The sequence below is a fragment of the Catharus ustulatus genome, chromosome 9 (genome assembly GCF_009819885.2).
Source record: "Catharus ustulatus isolate bCatUst1 chromosome 9, bCatUst1.pri.v2, whole genome shotgun sequence".
Lineage (NCBI taxonomy): Eukaryota > Metazoa > Chordata > Aves > Passeriformes > Turdidae > Catharus > Catharus ustulatus.
This window is the reverse complement of record NC_046229.1, coordinates 32,167,175-32,188,648: the sequence shown is the minus strand read 5'-3', so window position 1 is coordinate 32,188,648 and position 21,474 is coordinate 32,167,175. Positions and strand designations below refer to the sequence as shown.

General features: G+C 43.3%; 1 protein-coding gene across 16 annotated transcripts in view; it reads left to right on the top strand.

Annotated features, from left to right (window-relative positions):
- Positions 1-21,474, top strand: part of RASAL2 (RAS protein activator like 2) — a 170,834-nt gene that overhangs the window by 103,167 nt on the left and 46,193 nt on the right. For 13 of the 16 annotated variants that reach the window (XM_033067231.1, XM_033067227.1, XM_033067236.2 and 10 more), the window contains exon 4: positions 18,198-18,304. In XM_033067231.1, coding sequence (XP_032923122.1) covers positions 18,198-18,304 — 107 coding nt within the window. Of the gene's footprint in view, positions 1-2,365; positions 2,442-11,517; positions 12,232-17,300; positions 17,424-18,197; positions 18,305-21,474 lie in introns of those variants that run through there. The other 3 variants (XM_033067243.2, XM_033067241.2, XM_033067242.2) reach the window with 3 other exon arrangements.

The window sequence follows — 21,474 nt, the reverse complement described above, 5'->3', positions numbered from 1 at the left end:
ACTGCATTTCAAATTTCTGAATCTAGAATTCTGAATCTAGATTTCTGGAATAATTCAAATTATTTGTATAATCTGCCTTTGTCACCTGTAATTTATTTATTTATTAATTGCCCAATTCACTCTTTTTACCTAAGTCGTCAGCTGATGTCTTTGCTTGAGTCAGACAGATTCTTCAGCATTTCAGAAATCTTTTTTTGAGGTCCATACAGCAAGTTGGGGGATTGACAAAAATAGCTACCAGGACTGAACCTTCCTGTATCACTAAAAATGGCTTCTTTGGGAGAAATAGGCAGATTATGGCCATTTTTCAGAGCTGAATCTAAAGTTTTTAACCCTTCTGTTAGAACCTGATTTTAAAACAGAGATTTCTAAAATATGGAAAAAGAAAAAGCAAAACACGGAAACAAATCCAGACATATTACGAACAAATAAATAATAAAAAAGAAAGAAAGCAAGGAGCCAGGGTTTGCCCATAAAAGCACAAGAACCCTTTGAAGAGATGTATAGGCTAACTCTCACATCCCAGTCCTAAATTTTTCCATCTTTTCTCTCATGCCCTGTGGTACACATGAATTGTGTGATGTTGCTCCACCCTCTCAGAGAGATGCTTTTCTGTGGTGCTGCGGATGCCGCTGGTACAGAGCTCTGGAATGAAGAGTGCTGTGCAATTACCAGAGCATTCATGGCTCTCTGCCGTGCAGGGGTGGGCACACAGAGGAGATCATGGCTGCTTTGGAGCTGTTGCTGCTCTTCTGCAGTGTCTTGCTCCACCGTGATCCCAAGTTTTCACTAGTGATTTCTCTAATTAGGCATTTCCAAGCAGCAGGTCAAACCAATTTGTCCTGTGGAGGGACTGTATATTTTATTATGCTGCTGTTAGTGACAGATTTTTGGGGGAGAAAGCCCTTTTTTGGAAACTTCTCTTCTGTTCCAGTGCTACTCTTGGTGTAGTTAATGATTGGTTTTAGAGGGCTCGGGAGCAGTAACAATTTTTTATAATTTATTTTGCAGTCAGTATTGTTTATGCACACATTGAGTAAGTTTCTTTCCCAAGGGCTAGGCTTCTTTTTCCCGCAGATTTTCCACCTGAGCCTTGGCAGGAGGTAGGGTGACCAAAGCTTCCAGGGAAAACACTGAGGGTGTGGGAAATTGTTACTGGAGATAATGTGCAGAAGCTCCTTTTAAGCAATCCTGCAAGAAAAAAGGTGGTGGGAAAAAAGGACTGAATCAGAGGAAAATATGGTATTGCAACCAAATGGCAAAAATTAGAGAAAATTAAGAAAAAATTGAAGAAAATTAAACAGAGCACTCACTCTTGGTGACAACAAAAGATAGGAGGGAGCATGCAGCCCCTCAGCTCTTGGTGAGCAATTTTAGCCTGTTTAGCAACAGGCTGAACAACTTCACGTTCTTCTTGTGTGTGTTTGTGTGCTCTGGTGCCCCTGGCTGGCAGGTGGGACCTGCTGGAGGGCAGACCATGGGCTTTTAAATCTGACACGCTCTTCTCTTGGGGTGTTACAACGTTTAAAGGGATGGTATGGTGGGAGCAGCAACCAAAGTGTGTAGGGTTTGGCTTCTGTGCCTTAAAAACTATAAATAAAAAAAAATGCTATGCCTAGAACTTCAGCTCTCGGCACTTCTAAAATAAAAAAAGAACAGAGCTCAGAAAAAGGCAATTAATATCAGACTTCACCATTTCACTCCCAAAGCCACAGATCTTTGAATTTAAAGACAAAAACAAAAGGCAGTGCAGAAAACAAAGAGGGGGGAGGGAAGTTTATTGTTTGCTCAAGTGACTCTTGGGGCTTTTTTTGGTGCTGTGCATTTCCTAAGCTGTAGAAGCATTTGAAGTGGGGAAACATCTTCAAAGGAAGTGCAGTTTTTCAAACACATTTAGATGTAGTTCCTGGTCCAGCTCATGAGATATTTTCATGTAAACAGGCTTCTTGCACTCTGGACAGCGTATGCAGTGATATCACCCTCTTAAGTTTCCCTGTAGCTGATTTTAGCCTCGGAGTCAGCTGCTTGAAATCCCTGAGTTTCCTCAGCATCGGACGGGTTTTCACAGGAGTGTCTCCTCCTGCCCACACCCCTGCCACCCCACCCCGAGTGCTTGCGCTGCCTCTCGGCTCCCCCGCACTCCCCAGGGACAGGGAAATGGAGCGTGTGCCCGTGCCGGCTGCATGGTGCCGCCGTTTTCGGGGAGCATCCCTGGCGCTGCGAGGGCAGGCGGCTCTGGGAGGGCGCCTCTCGCTCAGCCCGAGCCAAGGAGCTCCATAGGGAGGCTGGCGCTGGACGGCTCCGGCTTTTCTGCATTCCTGCCCGGCCGGGGCAGGACCGCGGCGGGGAGAGCAGAGCGCGGGGGCTCCGCTGCCTTCCTGCTCGGCATCCTGCAGGACCATGGTGGAGCTGAGCGGATTCCCACAGAATGCAGTGCCCAGGTGAGACATATCCTTCCTGACACGGCCGCGCAATAGAGGACGGATTGCTGCGGTGATTCCTGCCGTGATTCCTGCCAGGCGGGGTTGGCTGGGAGGCACAAAGGTGTTCTGCTGGAGATTTAAAATTACTTGACTCAAAGCAACTGGAAACTTGTAGGGGTTTTATCTATGTTGCATGTGTCTATCAACTCTTTTATTCGTTAGTTCGGCTTTATGCAAAGGTCTTTAAAGAGATGTTTTACATTGGTACTTTTCTGCTCACTGGTATGGAAATGAAATGTTAGTATTAGAAAAACATGTAGATGCAAAGAACAGGTTTTTGTAAGCTGCTTTCAGAGCTAAAAATCTATTTTATTGCCACTTAAATCATTATATTTATTTTCTCCCTCTTACTGAAAGCCCTTACCTAAGTCAGTACATTTTTAAATTACATTGAATTTCTAGAGAAGGCCAGACATCATAATTCAAGGGCACACTGTGGGAATATTTGTCAGTGCTTACTTGTGGCTGGCATTATGTGATGTTTCCAGCATAGGAAGGATGTTGCCAACCTTATTTCCAGTCCCCCCAAAAATGATGGTAAATCAAAGTTGTTCAGGGAATCCTACAGGTTGCACATAAAAACCAAGATTTGGTTTCCTTTCAATAGAAAGGACACTGCCTTAGCAATGCCACTTGCTTTTCCAGCAACTTTTGTCCTAAAATATATTAAGTGATAGCAAACTAGAAAGCATTTAAGTTTCCTGCCTTTTGATAGGGTTGAACATTTTTCAGTAGGTACAAAACCTAAAAATGTTGTCTAAGGAACCGGGGAATGGAATCTCCTGAGTCAAATGTTTTCTACCTTGGAAGCCTCCTTTAAAAGGTGCTGATTATGACATCCTCCTTCCATAGACAGGGTGAATACTAATTTACTTACTTGCAGAGAACGGTTTTTGTTAGCCTGTGAACCAATAGGCTTGCTCTGCAGCTGCTTTTGAATTACATGATCAGAAAATGAAATCCTTCTGCCTTAGCTTTTTTCAAACAAACACTCATTTCTTTGAAAAACAAGCAAACTTTTGGCAAACTGCTCAGAAAAGTTCAAGGCACCACTAATGCCTATCCCTTCCAAATTTAATTTAGGTGATTTTGGGGTAGTTACCACGAGGTTGCCTTTAGAATTTCTTGTCTCCTTTGGGGCTCTTTCATCCGATTAACATGTTAATAGGGTAGAGAATTAAGAGTACAATACCGGGGAGTTGTGGAAGGCAGATGTGAGCAGCAACTTAGATTCCTGCAAATTCTTCATGTTGTACTCAGCTTGATCTGATACTCTGTTAGTGCTCTCGCTCTTTTTCTCTTTAAAATCTCCAGGGAGTGGGGGGAAAAGTGTAATTGCAATGAATACTTGAGGTGACTAGTGTCAGAAAGGTCTGTCATGGTTCTTTAAAGCTCATGGGAACAAATCAGCTTCATTTGTGCATAAACAGGAAGAAGAGACATTCTGCCACACTAAGCCTTAACCTTGCCATTTTCTGATACCTGGGAGTCAGTGTAATGTGTAAGACTGGAAGTCAGAGAATCTGGGGATGCATCAAATTACAGGGTGTGAATGGCATTTGTAAATGGCTTGTTGGCATCAAGAGACAGATTCATTTTCCAGCCTGTAGAGGTATGTAATTTGTCCAAACTTTAATTCTCCAGAAAGGGAACACTTCCTTTTGTCTAGATTTCTTGGCTAATTGGCATCAGACAGCACAAGTGTTTTTCAGGAGGGCTGATAATGGTGGGATTTGAAACTGGGCCAATGGCAGAAGACAGACCTCATGATCCCCTTCCATTTAATTTTCTTCAGCTATGTGTGACTGCTTCTGATAAGGGAGAGGGAAATCTGTACAGGAAGTCAGCAAGCAAATGATGAAACTACCAGCAGAGCTTATAGGTTCAGCACTATTGCCCCCACATGTGAAATTGTCTACAGGTTAGGAGTATATATGTTATAGACTTAATGGGAAATGATGGTGAAATTGTCGTGGCACACATGACAGCAAAAATTGGGTTACAGAGTACAGTAATTTCACGAATACAAGGCGCAGCAATTTGACAAAAACTTTGGTGGAAACCCGGAAGTGCGGCTAATACTCGGGGGCGGCTAATATGTGAATAATTTTCTGACATTTACAACCCCAGACGTGCCAGCCAGGGCGCCGAGCCAAGCACCTGCCAGTAAAAGCCGGCATTCTGCGATTGTTACAAAGTGTTACTCTGTTGCCCTGGCTCCCTGCAGGCAGCACGAGGGGCGGGGAGAGAGGCGGGAAAGCTCTCTTCCCTCCTCTGCCACAACCCGGGGGAGAGACGGGGGACCCCGCGCCGCCATTTCCACGGCCTGGGTAAGTGGGGGGGAGCCCGCGCCGCCATTGCTGCGGCCCGGGGAGGTGGGGGGGAGCCCGCGCCACCATTGCCGCGGCTCGAGGAGGAGGGGGGGGGCGCGCCGCCATTGCTGCGGCCCGGGGAGGTGGGGGGGAGCCCGCGCCACCATTGCCGTGGCTCGGGGAGGAGGCAGGGGGGCTCTGCCCCCGCCCTCCGCTGCCGTGGCGGGAGCAGGGGGTGCTCCGTGCCCGGCCGGCGCCGCGCCGTGAGCGGGGCGCTCTCTCCGTGCCCGGCCGGCGCCGCGGCGGGAGCGGGGCCGGGGCGAGCAAACCCAGAGGCGGCGGCCAGCCCCGAGCGGCACCACCGAGCTGGGCCACCTGGCCCTGTCAGCAGCCCCTAGCGGGCCGAGCCTGCACAGCCTTAGTTGAGCCAGTAGACCCCGCCATGCCGCGGTGTTAGTATTTGGCAACTTTGTTGCACGCGGGTCCTCGCTGCGAACCACAGAGCGGCTTATATTCAGGTGCGGCTTATTTATGGACAAAGAACGAAATATTTGCCAATACCCAGTGATGCGGCTTATACTCAGTGCAGCTTGTACTCGTGAATTTACTGTAATAGCTGCTTCTCTGAGCAGAAGATAGAAGCTACAAATGGCTGTGGTGAGTCTGTGTGGAACCATAGAATTATTAAAGTGGAAATTATCTCCAAGATCATCAACTCCAACCGTTAACCTGCCACCTCCAAGGCCACCACTAAACAATGTCCCTAAAAGCCACATGCACACATTTTTTTTACACTTCTAGGTGACTTCACCACTTCCCTGGGCAGCCTGTTCAGTACTTGACCACTTTTTCAGTGAAGAAATTTTTCCTGATTCATTCTTGCCTGGCAGAACAGTGCTGATCCTTGGACAGTGGGTAAGATATGATACTGCATTCTTCTGCACCTTCAGTGTGCTCAGCAAGGACTTTGGGAGGGCAATGTTGTGATGTGAACAGCTGCCAGAGAAGTGGAACAGCTCTGCCAATGTGTTTCCTTAGAGCTGTGTCTTTGGGCAGCCTTCAAAAGTGGCACCAATCACAAGCATTAAAAAATCAACGTCTGGCTTAAAAAGAGGGGATTAAAACTATTTTTTTCTGTTTATTTATCCATTTTCTTAGTTGTTTTGATTCATTTTGGAGTAGGCTTCCATCAGATTTCCAAGCTCAGTCTCACTGAAACACTGACAGACAGGTCCTTTTTCTAGAGTAGATGTTGTAATTGTCTCCACATCTGTTTGGTTCCAAGGGTATTGGCTATAGAAAAACGCCAATTGTACAAAATAAAGCATAATTCTAATGCCAGCTTTCACAGCACTCATGCTCTTTAAGCCCTGGCCTAGTATGTCCGGAGGTCATTTCAAAATGCCAGCTATGTTTTCTCCAGAGAAACTCTCACCAGAGTGTCTAGGAGGAAGCTCTAAGACTTTGCATCAGTCAGAAATTAAACCCATGTCCACAAGATGGAGGACTTGGTATGTCCTTGTAAAAGTTCCCTAAATTATGAAGTCTCTTCCCTTGCCATGCTTCCTTGCTTCACCATCAAATCCGGTCCCTAATTTGGGAACAGACTAAAAACCCCCTCATATGCTGCCTTTCTTGCACCGATGTCTGGTGCTTGGCAGAGCCTTGGGCTTTGGCTGTTGCTGTGTTTTGGTGTTTATGCAGAGATTAACATAGTCTTCCTATAAACACATGTGGAACTGAGTGGTAAGAGGGAGGGAGACCACATGATTCATGGGTAGGGGTAGGGAATCATATTGCTGGTCACAGCCACTCGTTCTCTGGAATGCTCCTGTTTTTCTGCTGTCTACCTTGTAAGTGCAAGCTGTGTGGTTTTGGGCTACTGCACACTAAGAGCTTTTTGGTGGTGGTTTTTTGTCTCTTTATGTGGTGTTAGAAGTGAAGGTAACTTTTTTTTTTTTTTTTTTTATCTATGCCAGTAATGGAGACTTCAGGTCCCACCTGATGGGGCTGGCAAAGCTTCGATTTCTTGATCCATAAAGGGAGCAGCCAGTGACCTGAGGGTGGAGTAAAGCTCCCTACTGGCACAGCACCCTCAACCCTGCTCTGCAGGAATCGCTGGTATTTAGGTTGTGCTGAAAGCAACAAGTTGAACTTGTTGTGGGAGTGCTACGTAAGGCTGTTACCTGGAACCAAACGTTGTAGGAAGAGGGTAAATAATGCTTTAGTTGATGGGGCAGTTCCTGTGTGATCTGACCAGAAGCTTAAGTGTCATGGTCAGTAGATCATCACATTGATCATGGTGAATGGAATCCCACAACACTTGCAAGCCATCTGTGTGGCTGTCAGGCATTCTGATGGAACCAGAATGTTGCAAACTGAATGAGATACTTATTTCTCTCTCACATTTAGTTCTCTCTCATGTGAACTGTTTTTCTCAAAATTCTCATTCTCTGTTATCTGTGTGATAATGTGGAGTAATAGAAGGACATGAGACCTTGAACCATCACCACACAAACCCCAGCCCTCTCTAACTTTTCTTTCATTTGTTTGCTTGTTGAGGATGTCATCCAAATGAGTCGAAATAAAAAAAAATAATCCTGGGTGTTTCCCTACTCTGGTTGAGCCTGTATGCCCAAGGAAAAACAATAGTTCAGGAAGTAATAGTAGAGACCAACATGAATGGTGGAAGCATGCCAACAAAACTGCCTTAATCAATTATTTTCACAAAATACAGCACTTGTAAAGATATTAATTGTGTAAACTATGTGGCCTGCAAGGTAAGCAAGAAAAATTCTTGGGAAAAATGTCATCTTGGAATTGCCAGCATCAGAAATTAAGTACCCTTTATAGATAGGCATTTAAAATTATTTAATGAAGGAAATGGAGCCTTGTGCATACAGGATTGACATTTTTAGGTGTCTGGGATACTTATTTTAAACTAACTACTTATTCCATGCTGTGGCACTGAAAATAGGATTGGAAAGTTACTACTGCTTTGCATTTTTCTGGGGCAAAGTGCCTCAAATAACTCCTGTTATTTCCTCATGGGCAGGTATGAAGGTGAGTAGTTTTGCCTGACACATGAAATTGATCCAGGGGTTGGAGAAACAAACATTCATTGTTTCTTATTCATTCCTAAATTATCTGCAAGACATTTTATTAAGAATGACTTGGGCGTACAATATCTAAAGTATATTGCTCTGAGGACATCATTTACTGACTAAAGCAATATCCATCAATCAGTCTGTCAGCACCTATCCCTAGTGCATGTAAGACCCATTTTTCCTTCCCTTGAAAATGTCTCATGCAGTGAACATTAATACATGATGATTTATAATACCACCGTGACTGTGTGCTTACAAAGCATCTGCATCACAAGGCATCTTTGCTCTATTTTTTGCATATATTATGAATTCTCATCTACTAAAAATTCCTGTAGAAAACTCTGAGACTCATGCTTTTGGGTAGTTTCACGGATTAAGAAAGCTAATTTTTAAATTCAAAGGATGGTAAAGCTGCTTAGCTTCACAGGTTTCAGACTCAAAACTTTGGGAGAGTGATATTTGTCTGTCACAACTGCAGAGTTCAGTCAGTGGCTGTAATGCAGGAATTGCCAGGGAGGGATGTATACAAGTTTTAAATGATTGGTTTTTGTAAGATGCTCCAAAGCAGAAGGGCTTGGTTTAATTTCCAGGCTTGACAAATCATCTACTTTTAGAACTCAGAGGTGAGGGAGATAAACCCAAACACTTTGAACAAGTTTTCTGATACTCTCACCTGCTGCTCTGTACAGCTACTGGTGCTAATTTTAGAAAGCAGTCTCTCAAGACAAATATTAACTGCTTCTTGTCCCTGCTTTTTGATTGGTTTTAGGGTTGTTGGTTTTTTTATTACTACTTTGCTGACCCTTCCCATCTCTCTATATTTTCATATTTTCCATATTTCTGCTCTGGTCAATAGAGCCATTTGTATCTGGATTTGCATTGGTTCAACAAACTCCCAGTGTAGATAAGTCCCACAGCATGAAAATAAGTTAGTCATGTTTTGAATAGTCTTCTCATGCTGATTTGCCTTTTGTCTTACAATCTGGCTGTCCTGGAAAATTTGGACAAGACTTTTTTAATGGATTTGGAGAGCTTTAGGGCACAAGATCTCCTTTAAGACAAATTTAAGAAGCTATTCGAAGTATAATTTCTGCTGTGACCAGCACTACATCACTCCTGCAGCTGTGAAGCTGTGTCTGTGGCTTTCTTGCACAGTAAAGGTTTGAAAATCAAAATCAATGCTCCAGAGGAGTCTGAAGATATATTTGAAGGGATTGTTTGAAACTAAGTATCCAAAGAATGGAAGCAGAGAGGACATTTCTGATATCAGTGTTTGACAATGGACTATCAAAGAATACAAGTGTCAGCCAGAGCCCAGTGGTTGGGAGATGAAGCTTGATAAATTCAGTCTTGGAACTAAGGAGCAATTTGCTAAGCAGGAGTGGAGTTAACCATTGGAACAGCTTACAGGGGATCAGACAGGCTCTTTATGTCTTTGCCATGTGTGGTGACAATTCCTTTTTCTGGAAGATGGGTCTTTGTTCAGAAATAATTCAGTGAATGGGTGAAGTCACTGGGTGATATTCTAAAGGTGTTTCAAGTCAGCTTAGATGCATTTGGTGTTTTGTAATGTCAGTGGCTCTTCTACATCTTTCCTATCACTTTAAATTTCCAGGATTTCTAGGGGGACTGTGTTCATGACTGATTTTCTTACAAGAATTTTGTAATTCTTGCTTTTATTCTGATGTCTATCTCCACCTCCTGACAGTCTCTTGCAGGCAGGTGACCTGCATGTTAATGTGACCTGTTAAACCACACAAAATGAAGATAAATAATAGGGATGTATTTATGCAGGTTTTTCCCTTCTGTGGGTTTCCCCAGGAATGTTAATTCACAGAAGAAATCTGCTTATCAAAAACTTCACTGTCCTTTCATATCCTAGTTGCATCCTCCTGACTAAAATCTCTGTCAGTTCTAGCTCCATTTTTTACAAAGTTTTTTTTTTTAATTTTCCAGTATTTTAAAATACCCCAATAAACCTGTTTCATATTTGGTATGTAATATACTTCCCCTGCTATCATGAACATTTTAAAATATTGGGAGGGATTAATAAAGCTAAATTATTACACAAGATGAGGCAGCCAGGGAGGAAAATGGGATCTGTATGTGATTTGTACTTCTAGAAAGGATGCAAAATTGGTAAGCACTCATGGGAAATCAATACTTATAACTCTGTTTTCTCTAGAACCTTTTATTTATAGAGCTGATAGTTAATATTGCAAGTTTTTAATGGAAAGACATACAGGTGATTGTGAGTACAGTATTTGATTAGGGAACTAAAAGAAAGGAGTTGAAATTGTAGTTTCATATTGACCAACCAGATAGACCAAAATAAGTATCTAATCCTTTCTCTAAAAGTTCTTTAATTCCATTCTTATTGCAAGTAGATTTACGTGATCAGTTTGCACAGTCTTAAAGAAAAGATTCTACTTGTGGAAGTTGGATGAAATGTTATCCTCCCACACAGAGGGAAATTTGTTGGAACCCTTCATTTTATTAAAAAAAAACCCAAAAAAACAGCTCTTTTTTGCATGGGGAATCTATGTATCACAGGATCTATGTATCACAGGATTTTATATGATGTAGGGAACGTTTCTGAGTTTTCATCCCAGATGTGGGATGCAGATGTGCTTGTTCAGTGGGAGCAGACTCTGCTCAGTCTGACACACTGCTAGGACACCTCGCTCCTGGACCGCCTGTCCCATGTTCCCTCATTAACTGGGAATTCTGTAGAGCGTATGCCCTGCTTGGCAGGTGTTTTATGAAAATATCTGTCCTGCACAAACAATACTTGCGACAGTTTGTCTTAGTAATTGGAATCTTCCTCCCTGCTGGGACTTGATAGCTCTTTTTTTTTTTTTTCCCTTCATTTGTTGGTTGGCATTTAATTTTTTGCTTTGCTGATCTAATGGCTTTTTGGTGTAGCCTGGGTTTCAGTCAGTGGTCAGCAAATATCTTTGTTTGTAATAGGGATTGGCAAGTGTATAAATTATTCAAAATAAAGGCAGGTTCAGAAATTGGTGAGCAAAAGACAGCTGTCTCTTTAAAGGGTGCAGTTTGATGAGAGCATCAGCGCCAGCCCCTGAGGACAAAGGCAATTTTGATTTGTGGGGCCCGGGAGTCCCTCACTTACACGATTCGTCACTGCTTGTGCATGTGTAAACCTGCAAAATGCCCTTTTTGTGTAGAATAAATCTTACGCTGTAAATCCCGTACGATTAAATGTTACCCCTCTTAAAGTCACGGCGATGAGCCTTCACTGCAGAGCTCGCTCGCTGTCCAGGCAGGGCAGAATTGTTTCCCATTTAGCTTGTTTTTTATTTTTGAGATAAATAACCACCCATCAGTGCTGATGGCTTCTTTGAGCCTCCAAGCTTGCTGCTGTTTCCTTACCTGTCTCTGCTTTGCCCTGCGGCAGTGGGGGCTGGATCCAGCAGGGCTGTGCTTGTTCTGGGCGCTGAGGAAGAGAAGTCGTTGCCCTGTCCTGCTGCTCGGCGCTGGGGAACAGGAGCAGCTCCCCGGCTCCTGCTGCTGTTGGCAGCCAGCAGCAGATTCCATTATTGCCGATCAATGCTGCCGCCATGCAAGAGGAGGGGAGAGGGAGGGGTGGGAGCTTCCTATTCACAGATTGATCAACCTGCCATTGCATGAACAAATTCATTGCAGGGAAGGCTGGGATGCTGGGATAATAGCTGGAGCAGGAAGGGGCTTGTAAACAAGGGAATGCAGGCTCGTCAGTAATGGGGAGGGGATTTAAATTGCCTCTGAGCTTGCTGTTTTTTCTTCTAGCATAAAGCACAATACCTGAGCCTTCAAACAAAGCCAACACTGTGAAGAATGTTAGAGCTATATTGCACTTAGCTGATGAGCTATTGTCCTGACTTATTTGAGCTTCTTCAGCACTGATGTATTTCTACTTTTTACTGAAGTTCATTCTATCATAACCTCCTGCCTCTACTGGATTTTGAGACCTCCATTTCCCCTTCCTTTTTTTGCCTTCCTTCTATTCCTGCTCGGACTGAAACCTGATACAAAGGGACAAGTACAAATCCCAGCTACTGCTCCCACCCATGCCTGCAGTGTCAGATGTAGGGTTGAGAGAACAGGACAGGATCACACTCTCATGTTTGTCAGTGTAGACAATAACTGGAGTACTTGAATTCCAAGACCATCAGCACCTCCCCATCCTTCCCACCCTGCTTCGTTCACTCACTGTGTCCTGCATGGAAAGGTTTTCTGGCTGGAGAATAAGTCTTCTTTCTCCCGGGCATGTGGCTGAATGGTTGGATAGCAGCACGGAAGATGAGAAATGCCTTCTCTCCTTCCTTGGTACGGTAGGCTATAAACTGTATTTTTTGGATTTTAAGACTTTACTGGGAAGTCTTTACGACTTTGGTGCTTAATTTCTTCAGTCTTTCAGTAACCTGACCTTATTTCTTTTTTAAAGCTGTTTAAGTGATGTGCTCTTTTAATTAAACTTGTTTACAAACTGTTTGAAATAGTTACAAACACTGGGCAAAGGTTACCTTGTGAATGGGGATGTGCCCTGGAGCAAATGAACTGAACTGGACTGACTAAACAAGTTACTTTCTACTCTGGTTTTCTTCTCCGTGCCACTTGACAAGCTGATCCCTGGGTTCAGTCCACTTCCTCTCATTTCACTTAGCTTGCCAGACTTCTGAACTGCGTGATGGTAGCAAGATAAATCAGGGGAGACTGCTCAAAGTTTTTCTTCTTAAGAGAAATGTGCAGATGCATTTAGAATAAAAATTCTGAAGTGGTGGCTTAACTCTAGGACCATGACACCTCTCGGATGTCTGCAGTACGTTTGGTCTTTTCCTGTGTCAGTAACAATAATTCTTACTGCTCAGGCACAAAATCCTGCCACAGTGAGCAAGAAGTGCTGAGACTCAGAGCAGCTTTCTGAGCCGTGGAGAGGAACAGGCAGGAGCTGTTGAGCTTTGGTTTGTTCTAGAGCCAGTGAGGCTATCCCAAAGGATTGCTTTTTAGAGAATGTCTCAGTTCACAGCCCTTTTACAGACAGGAAAAAGATTGGTTTGGAAAGCTGTGGCTCAAGGCTGTTGTTTAATAACGAGAACAATAAATATTGATATCATACTAATGTGTGTTTAAGTCATAAGCCTCTAAACAAATTAGGCTGCAGGAACAAGTTACCATGCATCAGCTGATCGGTGTTAATTGTCTGTGTGCAATCTCTGCAGCAAACACAAGGTAATTTGAATTAGCAGGGGCAGTCCAAGATCATTAGGAACTAATGAGGACATCAGCATCTCCGGGTCATGGGCAGCAGCTCCTTGTCTCTGCTTTTGTGCTGGCACCCTTGTCCAGGCAATTTGTTTGACTGCATGTGGAGTCAACCATTAAGGGAGGTTTTACAGGCTGCTGCATGAGGAGGCCAAAAAGGAGCAACGATCCCAAATTTTGTACAGCCACACACTGCACATCAGGCAGAGGATGTGTTGAGCAGTGTAGGGATGTGCATCTGCTTCATTTCTGACCTGGTTTGCAGAGCTGGAGTATTTGTTCTTCTGCTTCAAAGCAAGTGCAGCAGTCTAAGAACAGCTGATGTTGTACTCAGTGCCATGTACAGTTTCCTCCAAACTTTCTAGGAAAATAAATTGTGGGAGTTTATACTTGAAACCCCAAAATTATTCTCTCCTATGATTTCTGTGCCCTTTCTTCCAACCTCCTCCTGTATGTATCTGCTTTGCATGTTAGATCTTGTCTTTCAGACTGTAAAGTCATTTAGGAATCAATGACTTAAGAGTCTTTTAAGTGACTGAGTGGGTGTCGTTTAGGTTGCTTTCTATGCACCTTCTATACTGGGCACTAATTCAATTACACCGTTTTTATATGCCAGCACAATGCAAGTGTCTAACAACAACAGAATTGCCTGTCTATAAATTTAAAATCATTTATAGTTACCTGGATCATCTTTCAAGACTTATCTGATGGACTCAATCCCTAGTAAAGCACAGTATCTTCCTTTCAAACCCTTGCTAATGGACTGTGAGAGTTTTTGATCATAGTTGTATCTAGCAGTTGTTCGATGCTGGAGTTCTACAGTCAGTGATCTTCGCAGGGTTCCCTTTGTATTTCCCTTTTCACGCTTGGCAGCTTTTGTACACTTCAGTGTCCTGAAACTTGGTTTCATTCACTCCGATGTATCTTCTTGTGGTTTTTTCCCCGTCTGGTTGCCTTGATGAATGTGGAAATTTTCCATTTTTTACTCTAAGTTATACCTTGCAGGATTTGCATAATGTATTTTAGTCAGAACACAAACTTGGACTTCAGGACTTAAAAGAGATCGGGGGATTGAGTTTGCTTTTACCTTAGGCTTCTTGTACGGACATTTAATTAAATTTTTATGACAGTCTGTGAATTGGGCCCAAGTCTGAGTTCTCCCCAAGTGATCAAAATGTGAGAGAATGCTTATTGCATGATAAAACATTAACAGTTTTATTTATTTTGATATGAGGCTTCCTATTTCACTAAGTAATACCCATCTGAAAAATGCTGTTGAGACACTTCTTCCTCTTCTTGTTCTTTCTTCTGTATCTGTGAATAATTCCTACCTGGTGTGGCTGTCCGACAAAGCTGGGAGCTTTAGTGTCTGCTTCTCCCACCTGGAGAAAAAGCTCCTCATAGTGAAAATACAAATTTCTACTACAGCAAGTCTTTCAAGTGGCCACAGCACCCAGAAATAGGAAATTTAGGTTAACCCCCAGAGCCCTGTGGTGTAAGAGGTCACTGAGGCTACACCACTGTGGCAGAGAGGGTTCCCTTCAAAGGAGAGCAACCCTCACCACTACTCCATGTACAAAGTGGCACCTGGCTTACAGAAACCTTCCTCCTGGCCTAAGAGCAAGCTTTGGTGCTGCTGAGGGTAGAGAGTGGCTCAGCAGGATGAGATAAGAGACCTACCTGCATTGTATCCTTGGGCAGTTCCCTCCTCAGAGGCATCTGTCATTGCAGAGTAATTGGCTCAGCTAATTTGAAACTGACTGTTGCTATGTAGGGTGTAAATACTTATTTGGATAAATACCTATTTACGTAGATATTACTGTGTACCAGGTGACAACAGTGACCTATTGGGATGTTTACAACTTATTTGTTTGGTGGTATTGAGGAAAATGTCCCTGCCTGGATGATCTTTTAGGCCCATTCAATCCCAAACCACTGTAAGATTCTGCAATTTTTTGTTGAAGGTCGAAATGGGGAGGATCTGTCAGGTGGGTTTTCTTTCCTTTTGCCTTTTTTTTTTTCTTTTCTTCCCAGAAACAAAAGAGCTGAAAAGGGTTTCAGATTGTTTTGATGGATAAACAATGTGATCTATCTGTAGCCTTGGTCCCTGAGAGTGAGCAATGCAAAAAAGCAGTTGTAATTTAATACTAAGCTGATGAGAGGTGCATTGATTTTTGCAGCAGGTGAAGATTATGCAAGAGTAGCCTCAAGCATTACTAGTGGAACAGGGGAGGGAACTGTCTAATTTTTTGCCTGGTGGTGACAGTATAGATTTCTTTCACAAGACTCAGCAAAATACTTTTCTACAGGCATCATAGTAAGTTGCTTCAGCTCTTGATTCCCAGTTAACATATCTCGACAATTTTGTTGTATCTGGGTCTTCCTTTTCTAGGGACTAAGCATGTCTATTTACTGTTGTTTTTTAGAAGAAGAAGAGAGGGAAAGGTAGTTTTTATTTTTAGTTCACTGCAGGCACCTAGTGAATATTTCATTTTCCCTTCCCTATTTGGTACATTTCTGTGATGGTGTGAGAAAAGAAGAAATTCATTTTACCGTTGAAATATCAACATTTTATTTGCAAAAAGTTTGACTGCTGCTGGGTGGATGTTGGGGAGGAGAGGGAAGGCAAGGCAAGCCAGGCACATTCCTTGTGGTAGCTTTTCAACTCCATTCAGTTTAAAGTTAAGCCCTTTCCCAAACTGCTCCTCCTGCAGAACATGTTGTGGAAAATAGTGGGGAATTTGGGGTCGTGCTTCCATTTATGACTCAGCAAAGTTAACAGACTGTTTTAAATTACCGCAGCAGCTTTGATATGATTTCCTGCGCGTGAGAAGCAGAGGAAGCCAAACCTATTATGATACTCATTACTAGTCAGTGTAACATAAAAGGTGCTCACTCTAGCCCTGTTCCAATGGAATATATCAATCCCATTTGCCTTTGTTACATGGACATGGGAATGGCAGGGAACGGCAGAGACAGTTTTTTATATCCTACCTAACACAGCTCTGGGCAGAGCAGTACTTAGAGGTGCTGCAGAAAATAAAGTTTCCCTTCATCTAGGTCAGGGAGGCAGCTGGTGATATCAAAGTGCACCGTCAGGTAAAACTGGCAGCACTGCAAAGGCTCTGAGGTGGTGGGACTGACTGACTCAAAAACCTTGGGCTGGCACTGGCCCTGCTCCAAGTGCTTTGTTCTCTAAAGGTGCCCTGATGGGGACTTACCCTCCAGCTCTGGAGCAGGTGCTGCTGTAGGAAAGCGTGGCCGGTGCTGCTCTAGGGAGGAGGGCTCTCCCCACCGGGGCATCTCTCCGTCGCGGCTCCCCTGGCTCTGGCGGGCCGGGATGCGCTCGCTCGGTGCGGGCAGGGCTCGGGCATCGCCCTCGCAGCCGGCTGTTCCCTGCCCGGTCCCCAGTGGGACTCACCACACTGTGTGTTGGACTCTGCCTGCTTCACGAGGCTGCTCTCCCTCTTAGCAGTCCTTTCCCCGAGCAGACTGAGGGGCTCAATGTCAGCAATTTGCTTGTTTTAAAAGATAAATACTGCAGGGTCCGGATTTCTTCACCTCTCCTCCTCTTCTATGCTCCATTTTGTCAGTCTCCAAGCATCCATGGGAGAGACGTATTATAACTCTGCTGAAATCAAAATCCAGTATGTAAAGACATCACAAGTAATGTTATCCCTGAAGAAGGCTTCTCTCCTTTTTTTTTTGCTTCGGCTCTTTGGAGGAAAACGCCGCTCTCGTGGCACCAGCGGGCTGTCTCTCCCCATAAACCTTGTTTTTTGCTGCTGTGAATCAGGATGCACAGGGAAATTTTCGGTAGCGGAGGGAAGCCGGCAGTTGGGCGTCTCTTAATAGCCTGAAAGTAAGTAATGAGGATGTGCAGCCGGAGCGATTGATTGAAGAGCTGCAGTCCTGTGTGCTGCTGCTGCTGCGCTCGCTCACTCCCCGCCAGCCCGGCAAGGGAGGGGGACGGAGACACCCCACGTTCCCTCCAGTGGAAGTCACGGATCCCCAGGGCCGGGCAGCCAGCAATGGAAGTTCAAGCTTCATCTGGCTCTTGAAAGGGAGAACAGCAGGAGTCAAAATGTCACTGCCTGGAGTCACGGCTTGCTCCTTTTCTTTAAGGTTCAGAAGATAACAATGGACTTTCTGCTAGGAAGTGATTTTTTCCCTCCCCGTGTCGGGAGGTGTTTTGTGAAGCTGGATTCCTTAAAGTCTGGCAATTGAGCTGGAGATGGGCAGCACTTGTGATAAAGGTATCGGTATGCATACATATGCATATCTAGCTCTATATAAAAATGCATATATGTGTGTTTGTGGAGAGATTTTTAATGCTGTGTGTACTTTATTAGCTATTATGCCAGTATTTGTACTAGTCAAAGACATCAGTGCAGCTTTTATGAATATTCGTGCTCATCAGATCAGTCTGCATGGATTTAAGATGCCACAGTCGTGTCTTAGTAAGGTCATACTGCCAGAACGAGGAGAAGTTGACCTATTTTTTTTATCTGCAGAGATACATATGTCATATTACTCAGGCACTTATAAGTCTTCTGCTGGTTACATGCTTTGAGCAAGTAGTGGGATCCTACACGACCGAACTTTGACCTTTGCGAAATTACATTCAGCTGGGACTAAAACTGAGCTTCCTTGGGTCTTGATTGTAGTTATCTGTTAATTAGTGCACTGCTTACGTTAAAAAAAAATAGATCTAAAAAAAATAGATTTAAGTTCTCTGAATACTGCCTCTCAAACAGTAGCAGAATATTAAGTATGTCCAGATATTGATCTTTGCCATCACTTTTTATTTTAATCTCCCACAGTCAAGTCAGATTCACAACCTTGACTCTGTCAGTGAAAATACCATTGTAGGTTAGTAAGTGAATAAGATAAAGGTAAATGAGTGGGTTAATTCAGCAGTTTAGTAATGCACTCAAAACTTTCCTGAGGCTTCTGTCCTACAGAGCACAAAGCCTGACTATTCCCCACCCCCGGACACCCATTCACCACCTTCTTCTTCTCTTCCTCAGAGGTCCCAGCAGAGAGATCTCCTCGCAGACGGAGCATCTCAGGGACCAGCACCTCTGAGAAAACCAACTCCATGGATGTTCCGAACACTTCTCCTTTCAGAGTACCAGTAAGTGTGTTTTCCCTGCAAAGGGGCATTTGTCTCATTGAATGGGAGGAGATTAAAATATCACAGTGTACAACCAGTCTGGGGGAGCCTGGGGGCAAAGGAATGTTTGGTTAATATTTCCAGTAGACCAAGTGGTTTTGCTATCAAGTGCCATATATTATCAATAAGATTACTGGTAGATCCCTAACTTGTTCCTTTTCATTGCCTTTATCTAAAGTTGCAGATTGAGAAACATCAGTGTTAATGTGGGCAGTGACCTATATAAATACTTTTGAAGTTGTCTCCTGGGATTGCATATTCCATATTCAATCTTGACAAGGAAACAAGTTCCTTTAGCATGTGATAGCACTGAAATGGTTTTATAGTTTATTCAGAAGCTAATTAAATTTCTGCAGGTGTGTTAACTTCTCTTTAGCTCTTTGGATTTTGTTGTAAGTCCAGTTGGCTGTGAGTCTGCATGAGAGTTGTTCAGCTACAGCCTGGATTTTGCTTGGGTCAGTCTTTGTGTCCAGAAGCACAAAAGCATTTTTATTATTAGACTGAAGACAAATGCTACGAGTTAAAATGAGGTGCCCAGTGATTTTCAACAATATTTGTTCATGTTTTAAAATATCTAACTTGAATATTGCAAACATTTTCAAACTCTCCTTTACTTTTGGCAAGTAATCTGCAGACTTCAGAGTAAATCTTGCATCGTGTAATTTTAAAAATAAAGTTTAAAAACAGTCAAAAGATTTAATGAGAATTAGTTAAATTATTCAAGGATTAAGGTTGGTCAGAGTATATTGAATACATGACATGCATTGAATTTATGGCATATTGGAATACAGAAAGGGACCAAGGAAGCAGTGATTACACTGGGTATCCTTACTTGGGCCCTTTTCAGAGTCATAGAATAATACAGACTGGAAGGGACTAGATAATCTCCAGAGGTGCTTTCCCACCTGAGCTATTCTGTGTTCTATGAATGAACCTCTGTCACTTCAGAGATCTGTTTTCTGGGTAGTACTTGGGGGAAAAAGGGCCTTGGTCTATTTGTATGTGAAGTTGATAGAGGAATGTTCTGTTATGTCAGGTTCCAAGATTTTGATACTAAGTCCGTGATCACAGAGTTCCAGAAAGATTTCTGAACTCTGAGAGTCTTCAAACATCTTATCCATGTCTTCATTTATAAGAAATTCTGTTTTCTTTGCCTTCATCTATAATAGCCCAAGCCTTTAGATGTATACATGCATCATAGTAGCTTTGTCTAACAATTGCACGTGTATCAGAAGTGTTTGATGACTAGCTGTATTGTTTATTTTATATGCCTCCTTTTTTCCTCATTTTTGTACTATTCTTTTAATGATGATCCTGTCTCTTAAGTAATGTTTTAATGGTTCTCTAATTCTTCTCTAATAGTTCTCTAATACTACTTAGCTCCTGCTCTCTTTCAAAACAAGAACCCTGCAGAATGTTTCTCATTTCCCCTGGTGGTGTGTTGGGTTTTTAGGACTCTGGCAAATAGGCTCAGGAAGCAGTACCTGGCTGCTTTTCTTGGGCAGAAACCAGCAGAAAGCTAGAAGCTATTTTGTGCCATGTGGAGCTGGATTCTGCTGCTTTGTCTGCCTGACCACCTGTACATCCAGGAGCATAATGCACCCTCCTATCCCCCTCATGGGGACAAGGCTTCTGGCTTTGGACGTTTTGTTCTGAGTAAACCATTTACACCCTGTTACCTCTAAGTGGGGACTGAGATCACCCTGTTTTAAAAACATGGCAGCTTGTGAGCTGTTTAGAAGAGCAAGCTGCAATTAGAAGTCAGCTTGCTTAACAGTACAGATGAGTTCAAGCCAAAACTGCTGAAACCAAACACACTGTTAACTCTGTAGGTTGGCATACATCTAATCAGTAGCTGAGAAGATGGGGAGGAATCATGTTCATGCCTTTGACTGATAATAACAATTTCCCAGCTTTCAGAAGGAGGAAAGGTGACTTGGGTGCCTTGTGAAAGTCTCAGTCTTGGATCACTGATCTGAGAAGAGCTGCAAGTGAAGGATATAAAAGGTGCCTGTAATGGCTTCAAATCTGTGTCTGTGAAGTTGTCACTATTTGACAGGGATTTATTCTACATACAAAGGAGATTAATAGTAAGAGAACTTGCTTTTTTGTTTTTCCCCACTTTGTCACCTACAGTGCAGGTTGGAGGGCTACAGGCAGCTGCAGCATAGTGCTGTCTCAGTTATTCTTCCCGTGGCCCTGACTCTGTGCCATACCTCATCTACTCACTGCTTGGATTTCTAACAGAAAGCAGCTTAAGGCAGGGGACAGCTTAACCTTCTTCCATCCTGATGGAAAATTATGCTGAGACTTTCATAATAAGTTGCTTTTACAGCTTTTTAAGTTTGTCTCTCAGAACAGCTATTTAAAAGCTGTCTTCTCAATAGGACAGTAGCTTCCAGCATGTTCTGTGCAGGTTTTTGCCTTTCAAGCACAGGCAGTGGTACTCAGAACAAGGCATCTGCTTTTTTTAATACTGCTAATTGGCATTGCTTTAGCATCTGGAATTTTGATTCATAACAGTGCAATTGCCTTTAAGCAAACATTTCCTTGACAGTGCATTTTTAAAGTAATCTACTCAGTGGTGGTGGTCAATGAGGGATTTATTTTTAAGAGCTGATATGGTAAAGTTTGAGAAATTTGCATTTTTACCTCCTGCATGGGCACTGGAGGAAAAGATGTATGTTTAAATTTACTAGTGTGTGAAAAGCAGAATTTCAGTAGTTGTACTCTTTCCTAGATTGAACTACTCATGGTTCACTACATGGACACTAGCATGTTCTACATGTTTGTGAGAGTGGTGAGGCTCTGGCACACATTGCCGAGAAAAGCTGTGGGTGCCCCGTCCCTGGCAGTGTTCAAGACCAGGTTGGTGGGGCTTGGAGCAACCTGGGACAGTGAAAGGTGTCCCTGCCCATGGCAGGGGGCTGGAATGAGATGATCTTTAAGGTCCCTCCCAGGCCAAACTATTCTAAAATTCCATGATTTGTTCTGGTTATCTTCCACCAAGGGGAGTAAACGGGATTCTGCAAATGTTGACACTGCACAACACATACAGAGAGAAGAACTCTTAGTGCTTGTCTGTTCTTTTTCTTCCTCATTGCCCCAAATTTTCTTGTCTGCACTTGAAA